Raw genomic sequence first — 21,031 nt, 5'->3', positions numbered from 1 at the left:
GAAATCCAGGCTGAAGTCTTATAATCAGAGTTTAGGAGCATCAAAGTTTCATTTCATTCATTGATTTCTCATTAAAAGTTCAATCTTTGACATGATCTTACTCAGTCAATATTTAAGACATGAACGTTATATACTCATACAATGTTCTTTACATAAAGTAAGATGATTTTATGTAGAAAACGATTAATTACAAATATATAACTTTAGCTGGGTTTTACAGGCAGAGCCACATAGGCAAAAAAAAGTTTTTATTTAACTAAGTGAAAAAGTTAAAAATAATGGAAATGTGGTTGGCACTTTCTTAATTAAAAGTGATTTTCATGCAAAAATCTGAATATCCATTTGAGATTTTTTTTGGATGCCAAAAACATTTGGGTTAAATGCTCAGGCTAAAACGTCCCACTGATAATACACAAACAACAGACAGTAGTGTATATTACATAAACAACAAACCGCCATATTTAATAATACAAATCCATGTAGTAATTCAAAGCAGCACATCTGGGACACATTATCATTTTTCTCTCCGTCTACACGGTATTGATGGACAATCGCAGGTTTATCATCATCATGATGAGCCGCTGTCGAGATCTCTCCTCCTCCCACCCCGGCCCGGATGGCCTTTGTTTTTTTCCTCTTCTTTCTCTTCCCTCGTTATTCAAGCACACAGGCATGCCAGAGACGGTTCACCAATAATTATGCATGAAGCCCTGCTGCCAATTAGCAAGAGTCTCTCCCCTGTCCCTTTCACTGAGTTTTACATGCTAATTCATTTGACATATGATGTATAAAATTCATTATGCATTCTGAGTAGTTTGCATGGCTTCCTTCATTCATAATAAGAAACGCATTCAAAGTTTTGTTATTTTTTTTCTTTATAAGACCTTAGCGTTCTTTGTTTATGTGGTCTGTTTGGAAAGAATGTGGACATGCAGAAATAGAAAGTTCCACTCGCTTTTAAAGAAGAAAATAAGTTAGAAATAAATAAATAAATAAATTGCTTTTCTTGTCAAATGTAATGTAAAAATGCAAAAGTAGTGTAATGCATTATTATTAGTAATCCCACACATACACACAGACTTTATATACAGAGGGGTGGGCAACGATTAATCACGATTAATTGCATAGTTTTTGCATAATATACGATTGTGTGCTGTGTGTAATTATTATGTATATATATATAAATACACACACATTTATGTATGTATTTAAGAAACATTTTAATGTGTATATATTTTTTTATTTATATTTAAATATATTTTAGATGTGTATATAAATTAAATACATGGATATATAAATAAAAATTCTGAAATGTATTTGTGAAATGTGTTTAAATATACAACATAATTACACACACACATAGATATGTATGTATGTGTATATATATATATATATATATATATATATATATATATATATATATATATATATATATATATATATATATATAATGCAAAAACTCTTATTTTGTATGTGATTAATTGTGATTAATCATTGTCCACCACAATATAAATATTTAAATATATCTATCTATATATCTGTATGTATATACATACATATATACACATATACACACAATTTATATATATAAAAGAAAGGAAATATATATATAATATATAAATAGGCTATATATATATTTATGCAAATATATATATAAAAAAATAAATATGCATGCTATTTATTTGTTTATTTATTTTACACTATGTATATTATCCATTACTTGATCGCACATATTTACACTCTTACTCAGTATAAAACAAAAGTAATTAAAACAGTTTGTGTCCGTGTAATTGTTGAAGTTCTGGGACCATAAAATTGTCACCTAAGCTTACATGAGGAAGTTGCCTAATGAGATGGACAGTTTTATGCGGATAGCCCTTTGTAGCTTTGCCGGTTTAGCCCTGGTCAAATGGTCCAGGGTTCCTAAAGGCCAAACCACTTCAAAAACAGACCCATTTCATTTTACCCCACCCCATCCACTCATTCAGCCCTCGGTCACTCTGTCACAACGGGAGAAAATAGCATTCGGACATCTGCGAGACCCTGGATGAAATAGCCCCTTTCTCTCGCCTAGTTTATTTGATGACTGGGACTCGACTTGGCGTCTCGCTCAGACAGCAGAGGTTTTCTTCAGTCAGCGGTCACTTGGTTATATTTCCGAACATTACACTCAGGAGAAGTGGAGGTGTAATCGTATCTCATCCTGGGAAGGATACAAGGTGCAAGTTGACTTGCTCTTAAGCTTCTCAAAACGTCTGATGATTTAGGATGCATGATGATTTAAGGGGGTATTAGATTGTACATGTGTATAGGACAAATTAGGAATATCTCAAGGCCATACGTGCAGTGTTACATTTCAAAATGAAAGCACACTGTGACTTCAGATGGATTTACGGTGGGGTCTAAAAGTCTGTGAACCATTTTTTAGCATTTCTCAAATTTAATATATATTTTTTTCATTACAGATTGTTATCAGCAAAACAATTTGAGTGAAAAGCCTCAGTATCTGCTTTACTGACGATCCATGTTTTCCCAGCATGATTTGAGAATGTTGCAAAAAACATCTTGTATGCTTCAGTTGATGCAAAGCTGACCTTTTGTACAAAGGAGACAACATGGTCAGTGTACTTAAAGGATTAGTCCATTTTCAAAAAAAATCCAGATAATTTACTCACCACCATGTCATCCAAAATGTTGATGTCTTTCTTTGTTCAGTCGAGAAGAAATTATGTTTTTTGAGGAAAACATTCCAGGATTTTTCTCATTTTAATGGACTTTAATGGACCCCAACACTTAACAGTTTTAATGCAGTTTAAAATTGCAGTTTCAAAGGACTCTAAACGATCCCAAACGAGGCATAAGGGTCTTATCTAGCAAAACAATTGTCATTTTTTGGCAAGAAAAATAAAAAATATGCACTTTTAAACCACAACTTCTCTTCTTCCTCCGGCTGTGTGACGAGCCAGCGTGACCTCACGTCACTGCGCAATGACGTGAAAATGTCACGTGTTACATATATGAAGCGCACATTTGCGAACCATTTTAAACAATAAACTGACACAAAGGCATTAATTAGTATCAGTTGACATACAACAACGTCGGAACGGTCCTCTTTCTCCACACTTGTAAACACTGGGGGTCCATTAAAGTCCATTAAAATGAGAAAAATCCTGAAATGTTTTCCTCAAAAGACATAATTTCTTCTCGACTGAACAAAGAAAGAGATCAACATTTTGGATGACATGGTGATGAGTAAATTATCTGAATTTTTTTTAAGAAAATTGACTAATCCTTTTAATACGATCAAAATCTTGTATATTTTTTTACAACCTATTTTCCACCTATTTACAACCTATTCCTTTAAAAAAAAAAATTAAATGCAATTTATTTCCAAGTTTAGAAAAATTTTCAATTCGCAGACTTTTATACTTCACTGCGTAATGAAAACGCAACCCATCCTTCTCTTCACAAGATACATTTCAGCTCGTAAGAAGTATTGTAAACAAATTAAGTTAAACGCTTAGCCACACTTCAGTTTTCAAATGCGTCTTTATTAATCGTGTCATGCCCTGTTCATTGGTGGTCAGTTTAGCTATCAAACCATTCACTCAAGCTTATCCGATCCTTCTGGCTGTGGAAGGAGTGAATTCGGGGTTTGTTAGGGTTTGCCGGTAAGCCACAGATAAGTTGGTTTACTTTGAATACACCCAGCTCTAGAGGACCTAAAAGGGCCGTAGAGATTGGCTCGTCTCAGCACGGTTCAGAGTGATGAATGGTCCGCTATCAGAGGATTTGCCCGAATACAAACACGTTTTTACTTAGTAGCTGTGAAGAGATCGGTCTGGGGTTCTCTACTCCTCTCAGCATGTGTAATAAAAAAGTTAAAATGAAGAAAAATTCATAATGATTTTAAATAAAACAATGAATTTTGTTAAAGGGATCCTATTTGAGTTGTGGTGCTCATAGAGCAACGATTTATTTGACGTTAAAAACGATTTACACGCTCTCATTTAAGGCCATAATGACTGTTTGTGTTCTCTTAAGTCTTGACAGGAGTGACTCTCTTTAGTTTAAATCCCCTTCACATTTGAAAAATGAAGGATTAGGATCCAGGAGCCTTGCGTTTAAAACAAAAAAAAAAGAATGAGAGATAATGATTTTCAATGCAAGTAGCAAGGTGTCGGTCGAATGTCATACTTTAAACAACGTGTCACGCTTACCAAAACACAAATCAGTCTTTTTCATCTGCCTGTGATTTGCATAGACACATTTCATTTAGATAGTGTGACCTGGTTTACGAATATCGTTGCGCACGTCAAAATACGGCCATGTTAAGAGATGATTGTTTTAGGTTAATGGTCAGCCAGACTTTGAACCCTCGCGCTTCAGCGCACATCCCTGGGAACGGCGTTCCTCCAGCCCCCTTGACGGAGCCGGCAATATGAAAATTTGCATTGGATACACTTAGCCGTGTTTTTGTTGTCTGTTAATTCCAGTCTGCTGGAGAGCTCACTGACCCATGGAGGGATCAAAAAGATATCCAATCAAGACGCACTGCGTTTCGGAGTTCAAACTTTAATGCTATTTTTATTTCAAAAAAGAAAAGAGTCATTTTCTTTTGTCTCACCCATTAATTTAAAATAAACGAATCGAGCATTTACAACAAACAAAAGTTGAAGCTCTTTGCTCGGAAAAAGAATAGCTGATGTAATCGGTCTCTACTAAGTGTGAGATTGCATGAGTCGAAGTGCATGTTGTAATCACACCCACGAACAAGAAAAAGAAAAAGTTGGAGCCCGTATTTTTTCACCGTATTGCGTAACAAAATATATGGTGTGTGTGTGTGTGTGTTCTTGCAACCTTCAAGCCAAAACAACACGTTGGCCGCGTTCCATCTTTAAAGGCCTGTCAACTTTGCCAAGATACTGTCAAGCTGCAACAAACACAATGTTGCAGATACTCGCCTTATCTCTTGGCGAGTTATTGTGTGATTAGTTAATACACAGCGATAAGGTGTAAATGATTATTCATACCGCTCGGAAATTAATATTAAGAACAGACTTTACAGAACAGCTCTTAATGTATAAAGATGAGGTTCAGCTTGTGCATCTGGGCACAGCATGCTTGTAAACCATCCGATCTTTAGTTTATTACAGGCTACAGTGGTCCGGTTTACTTTTTGTTGAAGTAACCAAATACTTTAATTTAGCCCATTCCTCAAAGCTGGAATGTTTAAAATGCAAGTGTCAGCGAGATTTTTGTCGTTGCTTAACAGTGGTTTGCACAGAAGGAAGACGATATTGCCATTGGTTTAATATTTTTTTTTATCTTTTAACAGCTATCTCCCATGGTTTGAGATATACTATAAGCTGCTAAATACTCTTGCAGACTACTTATTAAAACACCAGGTGAGTTCAGTTTGTTATACATTTTATACTATTCAATTCACATTTATTTTTATTTTTATAGCGCTTTTTACAGTGTACACAAGGTAAAATACACTTATAATTCAGAAAGTTAACAATTATACGACACTATTCCTGTAGCTCGGTTGGTAATGCATTGCATTAGCAACACAATGTATAGATTGAATGTATAAAAGCATCTGCCAAATGCATAAATGTAAATGTTTTGTTTTATTTATGCAAGATGGTCAACACTGAATAGGGCCGTCACAATGATTAAATAATCGTCTCATCACCGTGATGATTGCACATCTTTCTAAAAAACACAAGGGGAGCTGTAGGCATGCGGTCCAGTACTAATATAACCTTACTACACTGTAAAAAAACTTTGCTGCCTTAAAATTTTTTGTTAAATCAACTCAGATTTACAAGTCATGTCAACAGAAATTAGTTGTCACAACTTATAAAATATAGTTATGAAAAGTCAACTTAAATGTATAAGTTATAACAACTCACCTGTAGTTATAACAACTCATCTCTAGTCAAGATAAATAATAGTAAGTTGAAATGACTTGTAAATCCAAGTTGATTCAACAAAAAATCTTAAGGCAGCAAAGTATTTTTTACAATGTAGGAGTGGCTACTTTTTAAAGGTGCAGTGTGTAAATTTTTGCGGCATCTAGTGGTGAGGTTAAGAATTGCAACCAACGGCTCAGTCCACTGCTCACCCCTCGCTTTTGAAACACATAGTGAAGCTACGGTAGCCACCACCGGACAAACATGGCATTGTCGGAGACAACTTAGTAAAAAAAAGTTTGTCCGTTAATGGCTTCTGTAGAAACATGGCGGCACAAAATGGCAACTTCCATGTAAGGGGACCCTCAGTGTATGTAGATAAAAACGCCTCATTATTAGGTAATAAATACATAACCGTTCGTTATATAAGGTCTTTATACATCTCTGATAATATAGTTTTGTATATTATTTTGCATTTCTGTCAAGAGATCCTTCAAAACATTACACACTGCACCTTTAAGGCCTGTTCTGGTATAGTTTATTTTGATTGCATTTTTATTTATTTTTCAGACACTTTATTGTGTTTATTTCTTATCAGATATAGTCATTAAATAATTACTTTTAAATATGTGTATTAATATTTACTGCCAGGTAAACCTTGCAAAAGATTTCATTTAAATAATCACAAAAACGTTTTTTAATTTTGAGAATTAAATGTCAAAGCAATAAAATAGACAATTAATCGTCAATTAGACAATTAACCGCCAGCCGAATCGCATAATCGTGACAGCCCTAACTGTGAATAAACCTAAACAGAAATGTTTGCTGTTTGATGGGCACTAATCTCACAAACATAAGAAAAATGACCCTCATTCTAGCCATTCAGCTTCTTAAAAAAGCGCTACTTTAAAACCAAGCTTTGTTTTTTTTTGCACAAAAAGAAAAATGTCATCTACAATTCATCTCGACAAAACTGGCACAGTCGGTTGGTTGCGCTTTGCAGTGTTGTTGACATTTAACAGTCCGAGCATCGAACAGGAAGTCAGTCCTCGTGAAATACGGGAATACAAATTGTCAAGATATTCACTCAGCCAAGTATTTTTTTTTTCGTTCGGATAGGAAGAAAAGTTTGAATGAGGAAAATGAGATGAAAATATTAAGCTTGCTTCAAATGAAAAACAGAGCGAGCGTAGAGGAGAAAAATGAACTAAACGATCAGAGTTGCTCTATCAGTAGGCTGTCAGTCAGCTATGCGTAACAGAGTCTGAGGAAGACCAAGCCTCTTTTACACAAACAAATGATGGGATAAGCACATTTGAGTTCACAGGGGGCAGGAATTAAGTCGTTGAACGCTTTGTGTCATCGACCCTTTTCACCCCCCCCCCCTCCAAAAAAAGAGTTTCCCCATTATTTCCCCACTAGTTACCATTTAGTGCAATATGCGAAGAGCATCTCTTAAATGATTTGCAATAAGACTTTAAAAGCTATTTAAAGGGTTTTGGCCTAACTAGGGAAACTTTTGTGGTCATTTGCATGCATTTAATTCAGAAACGTTTACTGGGTATTCTATATCTATATTTTGCATGTAAATTTTAATCTATCACGACAAACTATATATAGTTGGAAAGGTCTAAGAATGCAGTTTTCATATTTCAAAACCTTTTAGCAGTAATAAGAATGCAGTGACTTTGATTTATTAATTTGTATTATAGCATAGCAAACTAACACAAAACAAATTTTTTGATAATTATATGAATAAAATATAACGATATTGGGTGATTCTCACAAAATCCAGACTTAAAAGGTGTCAAGTATCAACCAATTTAATTTTTTTTTTGCAAATATAAGATTAAGGTCTGAACTTACTATAACCATTATTTTAAGAGGATTTAAAAAATATTTCCTATATAATTATTAAAAAAAAAATGTGATTATCATTATACAAAATGATCATTACCGCAACATAATATTACATTAAATAAATGCATTTACAAACTCATGTTTCGGTAATGAGAACTAAAAGTTGTCTAGGTACTATGACAAACAAAATTTCAACTTTTATCTGAAGAGAAAAATAAGAACTGCTAACCTGGTAGCCATCTTGAGTGTCACAGTCAAGTATGTCCCTTTCAAAAAAAATGTAAAAAAATGTTTGTTCCTTGAGGGCTTAAACAATGATTGAAAATTGTTGTGGAGGATGAGAAAATTGGTCTTGGACACATTTATACTCCTTATTATTGTCTCTACATTTACCAATGATCACCAAATACCACATGTTTCTTTACTGTAAACGTTTATAGTATAACATGCACTGAAGCTTTTTATTTTTTTGTTTTTTTAATTATAAATATTTCCATGTCAAAAAAAACAAAATCCAATCATGGACACGTTGCGGTAATGAAAATGTTCCACTTAAATGTGGAAAAAACAACAAAATTGGCTTGTATGTCATTTGAAATCATATCCAAAATAGTACATGAAGAGATGTTTGTAACGTTATGCTTCTTATTTTGATACTTTTACTTTGCATTTACTTTTTTTATCAAAATGTTTCATGACACCTCGTAAGTCTAATTTCGCAAGAATCACCCTATTGCATTATTTTTTATTTATCACAATAAATTTAAACCGCTATAACAATTTTTTATTTTATTGAATATTTTCACCTCCAGACACTTCTGTAGACAACTGTAATGTTTCTTCTTTAAAACAAGACCAAAATTTTTATATTTTTTAATTTTATATTAATTTGAAGGTGTACATCACCTTTTCACCTCACCACACACTAAAAAAGAGCTGCACCAGTTAAAGGGTTAATACTAATCAAACCTTTATTGTCACTGATACATTAAATGTGACCCTGGATCAGGGTCATCATAAGGGTCCTTATTTGAAAATCTGTAATCTGAGGGTGAAAAAATATTGAGAAAATCGCCTCTAAAGTTGTCCAAATACAGTTCTTAGCACGGCATCCACAGAGAAAAATAAAATTTTGATATATTTACAGGAGGAAGTTTATAAAATATCTTCCATGGAACATGATCTTTACTTAATTTCCTAAATATTTTTGGCATAAAAGAAGTCAATGTAATTTTGACCTATGCTATGTATTGTTGGCTATTACTACAAATATACCTGTACTACTTATGAATGGTTTTGTGGTCCAGGGTCACAAATACAAAACCTTGTAGAAATAATAAAAGCCTACACAAAGCAAATGCATGAAAGGAATTGTCTGTAAAAAACGTTTTTATGAAATGTTTACAGCAATTTTATTCGAATGAAACCAAAAATGTGATCTCATGTTTTACCAACTTGATATTACTTCCCCTTACGAACTTCTCAAAATAACCAAAACGCAGAATGCGGACGCAATGAATTAGCCTGACTTCTTCCTGCGGCGTTCCGGGTGAGGCGGCATTGACTGACGAGGACGGACAAGAGCGATGAAGGTTTATGGCGAGGGTAAATGAAGTGTTTCCTCAGGCTGTGTTACTGACCATGCGTGTGAGCATCCACGCTCTTGTGACAGCAGCCCCCCCCCCCCATAAACACACGGTCACATGTGCTGCAAGCTATGGCCACATATCTAATCTTAGAAGTTGCTTACAAGAAAAGGACGATGTAAATATGTGCCTGTTTTAACTGCAACATCATTGCTATTCTACACCGAGTCTGAGAGGGTAAATTGCACTCTTGTCGTAAAAGCTCGTAAAAACTCAGCGTTGTAATCCCGAGGCCTGTTCTGCGGCAGAACATTTCTCCAATGGCTTCTTAAAGCCGCACGCTCTGTGCAAGGACCTTTGGTTAATTACGAACAGCCAATGTTCGCCATAAATCATCCCAGGAATAATAAGCGTCTGCCGCAGCCTAGCTTACCGTCTCTTAACCTCAGGATCGCTCGTTAAATGTGTGTCAGTCGGATATATTTCTCTTCCGAAGACCGCTGGAGGAATACTTCATGCCGGGCGCTTTAAATCATGAAATCGCTTCGCAGCTGACTTTGTTTTCCTGCTCGTTTCATTATGTTTCATGTTTGTCCCAACAGGAAGATGACTTGAATGACATGTTGGAAACGCTGCACAACCAACCCGTGCCAAAGCCGAACACGCCAGTAAATCTGAGTGTGGTAGGTACCGGGGAGGGCTGATGGTTTGTTTAGAAACAGAAGTGGGACTGGCGGCCTCTGGCTCTGATAAGAGCTGGCTGGACAACATTAAACCTAATGGTTGCTTTTGCAACTTAATGCTGTATTACAGCCAGTCAATGACAGATTTCGTCTGACGTCGTAACTAGATATACATTATTTCTGAAGTGTGTGGGGGATTTGTGTGAAGTGTCGGTCTACGGATAAATGGATGATCTCGCTGTCAGTATCTCACTTGCATTAGCAAATGTAATTTATGTGTGTAAATTAAATATCTCCTTATGGTTTCTGCCTACTGTATCTGTTATTGTGACTTTCAGTATTGTTGCATTTGTTTGTCTGCTCTTCTCTCTTTTTTAATGAGAAAATGATAGCTCCTATTTGATATTTTATGTGTGTAATACATATATTAAAAGGTAACGTGTGTGTTTGTCTGTCAGAAATTGTGTCTTTTGGTCTGTCTGTCTGCCACTATCTATTGGCCTGTCGGTTTGTTTGTCTATTTGTCAGTGTCTGTCCATCTAATATGTCCATCTTATCTGTCTCTTGCCTTCATTTTGGTAGAACAACTTCTTTTTTTGCCAGTGGGCAAGTAGTGAAAGATCCAGGAATCAGACATTTGGTAGAGAGAGAGAGAGAGAGAGAGAGAGAGAGAGAGCAGTTGCCCTAATCACATGGGAGACAGCTTCCCAATTTTGCCAAATAAACCAGCTCTGTTCTGTATTTAAAGTATGGCATCCTGATCATCTTGGGTCTTGTCTGTGTTCTTTTTAGTTTTGTTTTGCTTTTTTGGAAAACAATCAAACTTGCTAAATAATTCATGTTTTCCGCACTGCTGTATTCTCTTTTTAAATATCAAAAGTTTCTTTCGAATTACAGGCAAAAGGCAAATCTCCTTGATGCTCTTCCCGTTAGCCCATTTTTATCTAACTATGGATTAAAAAGTAAATATTCAATAAATATTCACCCAAAAGGAATGCATGAAAATATTATGGTGCAAACTGATGAGATCGGAGGCTGAGATTGTTAGTTAATAGGCCAGCATTTTAGCATGCAACTAGATTAAAAACTTAGGGCCCTATTTTAACGATCTAAGCGCATTGTCTAAAGCGCACAGCGCAGCGTATAAATGGGCGTGTCCGAACCCACTTTTGCTAATTTAACGACGGGAAAAAATGGTTTGTGCGCCGAGCGCATGGTCGAAAAGGGTTGGTCCTATTTTTTTTATGAGTAATGGGAGTATTTTGGGCGTAACGTGCAATTAACCAATGGGAGTCTCACCTCGAATCCCCTTTAAAAGCAAGTTGCGCTGGCACTGTCTAATCCCTATTTAGATGATGGACTTTGTAAACTGAAAAACTAAGCGGAAGAAGAAGATCCCCAGTTTAAGATACATTTTAAATAATTGTGTTGTTTTTCAATTGTAATTTTTATATTAAAACCTTTAAAACCAGTTTTCTTTTAGTCATGGAAGTAAAAAGCAGGCTTTAATTGCTTTAAATGTATGGCTATCCAATATCATCAAAAAATAATTTACAAGTATTTTAAGAAAAGGTTTGTACTGTAAAAAAAACTTTATTTGTAACAAACAGGAGATTAAGAATTTACAAACGGCTCTCCGCACAATTCAGCACTTGGACAGCGTTTTTTTTAAGCATTACTTAAAAATGTTTCTCATCTCACCATATCCACAGGTACAGAGGCATCATATACAATAAATCCGTGGAGTATCATTAAAAAAAAAAACCATTTAAAAACAGATGCATTTGTTTAAAGCAAAGCATTTATTTACTTACCAGGCTACAGGTGAAGCGGCTCTTTGCGCCATCTAAAATCTCATAATTAGTCCTCATATATTTCCAAGAGACTCAATAATAATCTTTTTCATTCAATCCTTTAATCTTTCATATTTAAAAGCGTTTTTGTGCTGCTGCGCATTCATGTATGGTTTTAGCAAACCTGCGTTGGCGTCCCATTTAGGCGCAACATTTGGCAACGCAAAATGTTGTTCACATTTTGGTAATATTTTACCGTGTGCAACTTTAAAATAAGGGTGTGCGAACTACATTTTGGAAATGTTAATTCGGGCTTTAGGGGAGAATCGGGGCAAAAGTAAAGCTGGACGAAAGTAACAAAGCAATTTTCAGAGCCCTGATAACATTTGCATCCCAAACTATGACAGCATCTTAGGCACACAACCCTTGACAGACCTGACAAATATCGTGTACTCGACGTTTTCCACGTGTAGATCCAGAAAGGTTGTCAACCATGATAAGTAAATTCCTCAAGCGGTCATTTTTTTCTTATAACGCGTTGTGTTTTTCGTTTCATGTGTTACAATACTGATCAATCTGCAGGTTATTTAGTGCTCTAATACATCCTGAAGTTTGACTTCTCAGAGTTTTTCAAAATAAAAGTAAATGTGAGAAGATCCTGTCGGGATGAAAGTAACACTTGTTACTTTTTGTCCCACTGCTAATACTGTTGTATATGTTGAAAATTGATATTATTCCATTAATTTGATAATTTTATTTTATTTTCATAGTGTTCAACTTCAAACTCTTGAATTTTTTTTTATTTTCAACAATTTAAGTTTGCACTGTTGGTTGATTCTGAAACATTTGATAAAACTGAAATTTAAAATGTAATTTCATTATTTTAAACAAAGATAAATGATAAAATATGTTTGCAGTTACATATTAAAGAGGTCATAGTCATGTATATTTACTAAAAACACAGGTAACACAAAAATCTATCTTGTTTTGTTGTGTTACTTTCATCCCTGCAGGTGGACTACTTATGTTTTAAGTGAAATTTTACATTTGATAGACCACACTTGTGAGTTATTGACCATATGTCTCTGCCTATAACATTATCTTTTAATAGTAAGTTTTCTGAAAAATTGTACTTTCGCCCCTGATCTCCCCTATTCAAGATGTTTATGCATTATACTGTACACACTAAAAATGCTGGGCACTAAGGGACGAACCCAACTGCTGGGTTGTAATTTAACTATGCTGGGTTGTTTTAAAGGGGACATATCATGAAAATCTGACTTTTTCCATGTTTAAGTGCTATAATTGGGTCTCCAGTGCTTCTATCAACCTAGAAAATGTGAAAAAGATCAACACAGTAAATTAGTTTTGGTAAACCATTCTCTGCAAACATGTGAAAAAATAGCTAATTGAAATTTGGCTCCCCTTGTGATGTCAGAAGGGTGAATACCGCCCCTTAATCTACGCTATCCAACCACAGCACTGCCATTTAGTGCAGAGATCAGCTCATTTGCATTTTTAAAGACACACCCATAAAAACTTTACATGCTTATAATAAATTATCTATATGATATTTTGAGCTAAAACTTTACATATGTACTCTGGGGACACCAAATATTTACTTTACATCTTAAAGTCTTTAAATCATTGTTGGACATGGTCTAATATAATATAATAATATAATATTTTCTTGGTTAATTTAACTCAACAGCTTGGTTTGTCTCTTTTTGACCTAATGCTGGGTTGAAAATGCACAGATTGCAGGGTCTTCGGACGTTTTTAAAGGATACATTTTTATTTTATTTTGGCTCAAACTAAAAAAAAGTATATGTATTGGCCATAGACATCCATGGCATTACGCCAGACACAAGTAGATTTTACTGTGCAAACTTTCTAAGAGCTAAAGGACATCACATCGTCTATACACTAACCATCAGCAAAATCAAAACAAGACAAACTAATTAACTTCACAAACAGCCAACGAGTTGTTTATGTTGACCCATCGCTACATTAGATTATGTTACGTTAGTGCAGGTTAACGTTTGAGATTGTGTGTGTTTATTTGGAAGTGGTGGTGGTGTGTGCTGCGTTTCTGATCACAGATCAGCAGGCAGAGTACAGCGATAACAAGCATTTTGATAATGTGTGATTTTTATAAACACGGCTGTGATGTGTCGGCCACCGCCAGCTGGAACTGCAGTCCATTACATGGAGGGCGGTCAGCTGCTCAGTATGGGAAAATAAACACGTGTCAGCGCACAGAGAAGATTCTTGCTCGGACAGCTTTTGTGCTATCTCCGAACTATTTATGTTTATGCGATTATATTAGAAAGATAGTCTGGACAAACACACTGAAACCCCCAGATACATAATTTTGACATTGCACAGAGCTAACCGCACATCTGAGGCCATTTAATCACAGCATCCAAAATAAAAAAATACATTAGGGGAAGCAAGTTTAACATATGTTAACCTATGTGCCGAGCAACAGATGGGTACTTTTTTACACACGGCGAGCCTCGGGGAAAAGCGAAATACGCTACACAGGCAAACAAACGCGCTAAAGTTAGCATGGAGCGTGGGATATTTGCACCAGAGCCTCTTTGATCCACACATTAAACCTGTTCGTCTGTTCAAACGTACGCCTGGCAGACCCCTCTGATACTGTCAGACAAAGCAGTTGGCTTTTGTACCTTAATAAAGACTTTCTCTCCGATGCGGGGAGTCTCCTCTGGTGTCCACGGGGGATCAACGTTTGTTGATTTCATATATTTTTATCTGTTGTCTGTATGTGTGATGTTAACAACAGACACGGTTCAGGCTGATCACGAGGAAGCAGACAGTGAGCACTAAATAGTTGTGGGTTGCTTGATGGTGACCTTTACTTTATCTGTTCTGTGTGTTTTCCTCAGCATTCATGCTTCATAGCTCCGGATATTAACAGACTACCCACCATACCTGAAAGTGTGAGTATATGCTGTTTTTGATGTGTGTATATCCATGCAATGCATTAATACAATCGCCACAGTTTGTTTAAAAAGTAGAAAGTGTTTTGGTTTCCAAATTATTCATGTGTCAAACGTTTGATCTGAAGTTAGTTTTGTAGACAAAGTATAATTGTGCCAACATATTAATTTGTTTCATGACACAAAATATATTTAAAATGGATGATCTGAAGTAAAGTAGCCAAAAACATCCCGGCATAGATGGGATTTTTATAAATACTGTTTTTACAGCATCCCAAAAGACTTGGAAACATAATTCCCATAGTTCCACGCAATTATTTTCTTACTTTTTTTGTCTTATTTGTCCGAATACTTCAGTGGCTCTGTGACAAGTATCATAAGTATTTGATTTCATTCCAGCGAAATTTAACGGAGTACTTTGTAGCAGTGGATGTGAACAACATGTTGCACCTCTTTGCCAGCATGCTGCATGAGCGACGCATCATCATTACCTCAAGCAAGCTTAGCACTGTGAGTTCCTGATGTTATTCTCATTTACACTTTTAGCTTTCCTGTTACTTAAACACAAGGTGGATTAAATGATATCTTTTGGGAAGCATCCAAAGTATTGTTGCATACATTTTATTTCTTCTATACAGGCCTTGTTAAAAAGTAATACATGTGCGATGATTTAATACATTATGATATTTTGGTATAATTGCGATGTTATTACTTAAAACATTATTTTATCTCATTAAACTTTTTTGAAGTAATGCACACCTAAATAAAAAATATCAATATAAGGATCTAAACTGTTAGTGATGTATCATTACAAATTGAATGCACCCCGGACCACAAAATCTGTTGTAAGGGTAATTTTTTTGAAATTGAGATTTATACATAATCCGAAAGCTAAATAAATAAGCTTTCCGTTGATGTATGGTTTGTTTTGGACTAGGGATGAATAACGATTAATCGCGATTAATCTATAGCAGAATAAAAGTTTTTGTTTAGCCTGGTGGTGTAATGGTGTGATTGATGTTTTCTTGGCACACTTTAGGCCCCATAGTGCCAATTAGGCATCGTTTAAATGCTATGGCCTATCTGAGCATTGTTTCTGACCATGTCCGTCCCTTTATGACCACCATGTACCCATCCTCTGTTGGGTACTTTCAGCAGGATAATGCACCGTGTCACAAAGCTCGAATCATTTCAAATTGGTTTCTTGAACATGACAATGAGTTCACTGTACTAAAATGGCCCCCACAGTCACCAGATATCAACCCAATAGAGCATCTTTGGGATGTGGTGGAACGGGAGCTTCGTGCTTTGGATGTGCATCCCACAAATATCCATCAACTGCAAGATGCTATCTTATCAATATGGGCCAACATTTCTAAAGAATGTTTGCGGTTGAATCAATGCCATGTAGAATTAAGGCAGTTCTAAAGGCGAAAGAGGGTACAGTATTAGTATGGTGTTCCTAATAATCCTTTAGGTGAGTGTATATGTATTTATATATAATATTAATTATACATAAATATACAAATGTATATACACATGTAAACATTTCTTAAATATATACACGCATGTGTGTGCATTTATCTATACAAAGTTATTATACAGAGTTCACACACACATATATGATGTAAACAAAAACGTTTATTCTGCTATAGATTAATCGTGATTAATCGTTATGCATCCCTATTTTGGGAAATATATGGTCGAGATACAACGATTTAAAAAAAATTCGAAACTTAAAAGTGCAAACCAATCTGAATATTAAGAAAGAATATTAAGAAAAGTCCAAATTAAGTCTTAATCATGCATATTAATAATAAAAAAAGGTTTGTTTTAGAACTCACTACTGGCTAACCGCTGTAATGACCTTGTTGACTGAATGGGGGGAAGTTGTAAGCTTTTACATAAACAAAACTTGAATGGGAAACCACCTAGGAACGGATAGCAAACAAAAGTTTGTAGGCGAGTTTCTAGACAATTTCGGTAAGGAAATCTTTACATAATATACTAATGATTTTTGGCATAAAAGAAAAATCGATCATTTTGACCTAGGGCTGTCAAACGATTAATCTCGATTAATCGCATACAAAATAAAAGTTTGTGTTTGCATATTATGTGTTTGTGTACTGTGTGTAATTATTATGTATATATAAATACACACACATTCATGTTTGTATTTAAGAATCAATTGCATGTTAATATATATATTTATTTATATTTTTATATAATTTATATTATATATAAATAAATCAATAAATAAATAAAAATATATCTAAAAAAAATTCTTAAATGTATACATGCATGTGTGTGTGTATTGATATATAAATAATAATTACACACAGTATAAACGCATATAATATGCAAACACAAACTTTTATGTTGTATCCGATTAATCGCGATTATTCATTTGACAGCCCTATTTTGACCCATTTGCAATGTTTGTTTTTTCTATAAATATACCTGTGCGACTTACAACTGCTTTTGTGGTCCAGAGTCACATATGGTTATGCTGTGTTCTTGAGGCCTGTGCTCCATATTGTCAGATCTCTTATTGGATCCCTCACTTTTCCGCGTATCGTCTTTCTGGCTCTCCTGCCTTAAGGGAGTGGGCGCTTATCGCACGGGGGCGGACGATGGTCCAAACTTTCCTGACAGTTGGTGAAACGGCGGCAAGTGATGTCATTCGCTCCCTATCTCCCAGATCCTCCCATAGCATCTGCGGAGGGAGAGCGAGCTCCTGCCGACAGCTCCGGAACCGAGGGGTTCCCCTCGGAGCCTCTGGCTCCGGAGGAAGCTGTCGGAATGACCCAGTCCATGGAGTATTTCACTCCTCCGGGCTGCCGCCCTCATACCGTGTGCTCACTGACACGAGGGGTTAGAATGTGTAAATCATTAGTCTCTTGGGTAGATAGTTTTTTTTTTACCCTCTCTTAACTTGATTTATCGCTTTGCAGAATGGGAGGGCAGGCGGCCTTGAGTTAAAAAAAAAACGAATATGCAGAAACTAGTGTTATTAAAGTTCTACTACGGTTAAGACTTTTATCTTCTCAAATCCCAAAACTATCCGTCTTCCTCTGTTAGGGTTTGGCAGCTATAGAAATACGCAAGGGTACAGAATAGTCTCAAGTTTGTTGTGTCCATTCAAGGAAATAGGACGGTAGCTAGGGTGTGGTCAACCCACAACCACCGTTTCTCCCGCAAGCCGAGGAGAACATACATTATGCATGCTGCCAGCAGGCCCTCAGTGTTTTGAGCCCCCGGTGAACCTGCTGTGTCAGTCTAGCAGAACATGGGTGCACAGTCGCCTGTATTGGAAAGCAAAGGAATAAATCATGATCTTACAACAATGCATCACTTGACTTATTGCTGTTTTGTGACCAGAGGTAAGGAGGTACCACTGTTTTAAAACCATGTCGCTGGCTTTGGGAGGCAGCCGCCCATGCAGTCTTGTCATATGCCAGTATAATTGTGCTGCATCAGGATCCTTCTAACTAGTCAGCTGGGAGGCCCCGGCGCGATTCATCCCGAGACCCCCTCGGCCGGCCCTGAGTCTTGACAGCCGCCTTCTCATCATGCTGTCAGTGGTATGCTAACAAGTCCCGATGCCGTCTTGGCCACTGAGGTTCCTCACATATACACATTTTCCACCCTCACACTGCCTTCTTTTTTACGCTCTACTCAGCAATCCGCTGTCCTCTTTCTGTTCTTTCTTCAAGAAGCATCTCTCTTACCACACCTTTAATAGACATTTTACCTTCCTCGGGCACTGCCTGTTCTCTTCTTTGTGCCGTTGTGTTGCACTGGCTGCCGTGGGAGGTGGATTAGTGGTGTTTGGTGCCCCGTGCCCTACCTCTGCCTTTTCTTTCTTTAATGCCACCTCCTTGTTAGCGATACACCTGTGCCGGCGCTCCGCGCGTTTGTCAACAGGAGGGGAGAGAGAGGCCTGGTAATTGGGAAACAAGGAGACGGCCAGGGGAGAGAAGTCTCGCAGGTAGCAGAAGTCAGCGCAGACCGTGGCGCTGTCACCCTTGTCAGGGGGAATCGCACCTCTAGTCGCTAGTCTGCCCCAATCACAGATTCCACTGTGAGCTTTGTTGTGCTTATCAAAAAACAGGACCTCTTTTTTTCCGTCTTTGTCTATTCCTGGAGAAGTTGCCATGGATATTTTTGAACCCCAGCTTCTCCCTAGATGTAGGGGAATATGTTCGTCAACTTGTTTACATAGACAGGGTTCACTGGAAAAGGTTCACATCTGTGCTGTAACAAAGCATATCTTTATACTTCATCTGGGGAATATATCTCAGACAGACAAAATAGTACAAATCTACTCCTAGAGATGAGTATGAATGCGGTTTGATTTTGAAGCGCGAGTGCCGTGACTGTCACCTGATTGTTCAGTGAACCTAGAGTGCAAGATCCTACCTAAATTTTACAGTCTGTTTCCAGCACAGCTTAGCTGTGTAGATCTTATATTTACTTTTTATCGAAAGCCCATTCGAGCTATACATTTTATTGGTATAAATAACCCCTGACCTTTGCAATGCAAACCGAATGCACCCCAGGTTTGAACTGCTTTGAACATTGCTTGTATTACATTTAATACACGAATCAGCCTTGGACGTCAAGATTTTTATGTCATGATTTGATCTTTTCCAGCCGGGTGTTTTCAGTGAGTGTATAGAGAGGGGCTGATATAATGCAGATGTGTACATAATGCAGTTTAATGACAGCAAATGAGATGTAGATTAAACCACTGAAATGAACACTGCACATAACATGCACTAGATTATGTGTAGTAAATATAGACGAAGGAAAAATGTGAAAGCGAAAATTGTTTATTTAAAGGGACATTCCACTTTTGTTGAAAATATGCTCATTTTCCAGCTCCCCTAAAGGGTAAACACTTGATTCTTACCGTTTTGGAATCCATTCCATAGAAAATTGCAACTTTTAATTTTCCGTCGGTCTTAGTACACAATGTAGCTACAGAAGAGTCAAGTTTTAAATAGGAAAAATATAAAAACTCTTTGGTAATTTTTTAACGCGATGCTAATGGTCTTATCAGATTCAATGGATTGTGCTAAGCTATGCTAAAAGTGCTAGCGCCAGACCCGGAGATCAGCTGAATGGATTCCAAAACAGTAAGAATCAAATGCTTAAAGGAATAGTCTACCCATTTGCCATATTAAACTATGTTATTACCTCAACCTAGACGAATTAATACATACCTATCTTTTTTCAATGCGTGCAGTGTACAGCGCGTTGTGAATGTGTTAGCATTTAGCCTAGCCCCATTCATTCCTATGGTACCAAAAAAAAACGTTTTATTTTGTGGCACCATACTTACTGGTATAACTCCTCATGTAACAGTCTTTAAATAGGGAAAACATGAAAGTGTTTGGTGGCTTCCCTGTTTGGTACCATAGGAATGAATGGGGCTAGGCTAAATGCTAACACATTCACGACGCGCTGTACAGTGCACGCATTGAAAAAAGATAGATATGTATTAATTCGTCTAAGTTGAGTTAATAACATAGTTTAATATGGCAAAAGGGTAGACTATTCATTAAAAGTTGCAGTGTGTAAATTTTAGCGGCCTCTATTGGTGAGGTTGCAACTTGCAACCAATGGCTCAGTCCACTGCTCACCCCTCGCTTTTGAAACGCATAGAGAAACTACGGTAGCCGCCACCGGAAAAACATGTCATCAATGGAGAAAACTAAAAAAGTTTGTCCGTTAAGGGCTTCTGTAGAAACATGGCGGCACAAAATGGCGCCTTCACGTAAGGGGCCCTCTGTGTACGTAGATAAAACATCTCATTCTAAGGTAATAAAAACATAACGGTTCATTATAAAAAAGTCTTTATACACTCCTGATACACTCCTTTTTTTGCATTTCTGTCAAGAGATCCTTTTAAAAATTACACACTGCACCTTTAACTCTAGGGGAGCTGGAAAATGAGCATATTTTCAAAAAAAGTGGAATGTCTTTTTAATGACAAGACTGTCTTTAAAGTCTGTTTGGCACCGATTAAATCGAGTTGCACATTTCATGCCAGTATTTATTGCTTGGAATTTTTGTGTTAATGTCATAATTTTTGTAAATGTGATATGATAGATACTGAATTTTCATTGTTTTTAGAATTTAACAGTTGTATCTTCAGTCAGTCTGCATTTTGTGTTATTTGAGATACTCTGCTCTAGAATGGCCTTATTGGGATCT

General features: G+C 36.4%; 1 protein-coding gene across 2 annotated transcripts in view; it reads left to right on the top strand.

The window, feature by feature from the left end:
• The window catches only part of dennd1b (DENN/MADD domain containing 1B), a 151,702-nt gene that overhangs the window by 70,343 nt on the left and 60,328 nt on the right, over positions 1–21,031 (top strand). For both annotated transcript variants that reach the window (XM_065259515.2, XM_065259516.2), the window contains exons 6-9: positions 5,339–5,408; positions 9,970–10,050; positions 14,756–14,809; positions 15,209–15,319. In XM_065259515.2, the coding sequence (XP_065115587.2) occupies positions 5,339–5,408; positions 9,970–10,050; positions 14,756–14,809; positions 15,209–15,319 (316 nt within the window). The remainder of the gene's footprint in view (positions 1–5,338; positions 5,409–9,969; positions 10,051–14,755; positions 14,810–15,208; positions 15,320–21,031) is intronic.

Source organism: Paramisgurnus dabryanus, chromosome 24 (assembly GCF_030506205.2).
Source record: "Paramisgurnus dabryanus chromosome 24, PD_genome_1.1, whole genome shotgun sequence".
Classification (NCBI taxonomy): Eukaryota; Metazoa; Chordata; class Actinopteri; order Cypriniformes; family Cobitidae; genus Paramisgurnus; species Paramisgurnus dabryanus.
The sequence above is the reverse complement of the archived record's forward strand: the minus strand, read 5'-3'. Positions and strand labels throughout refer to the sequence as shown.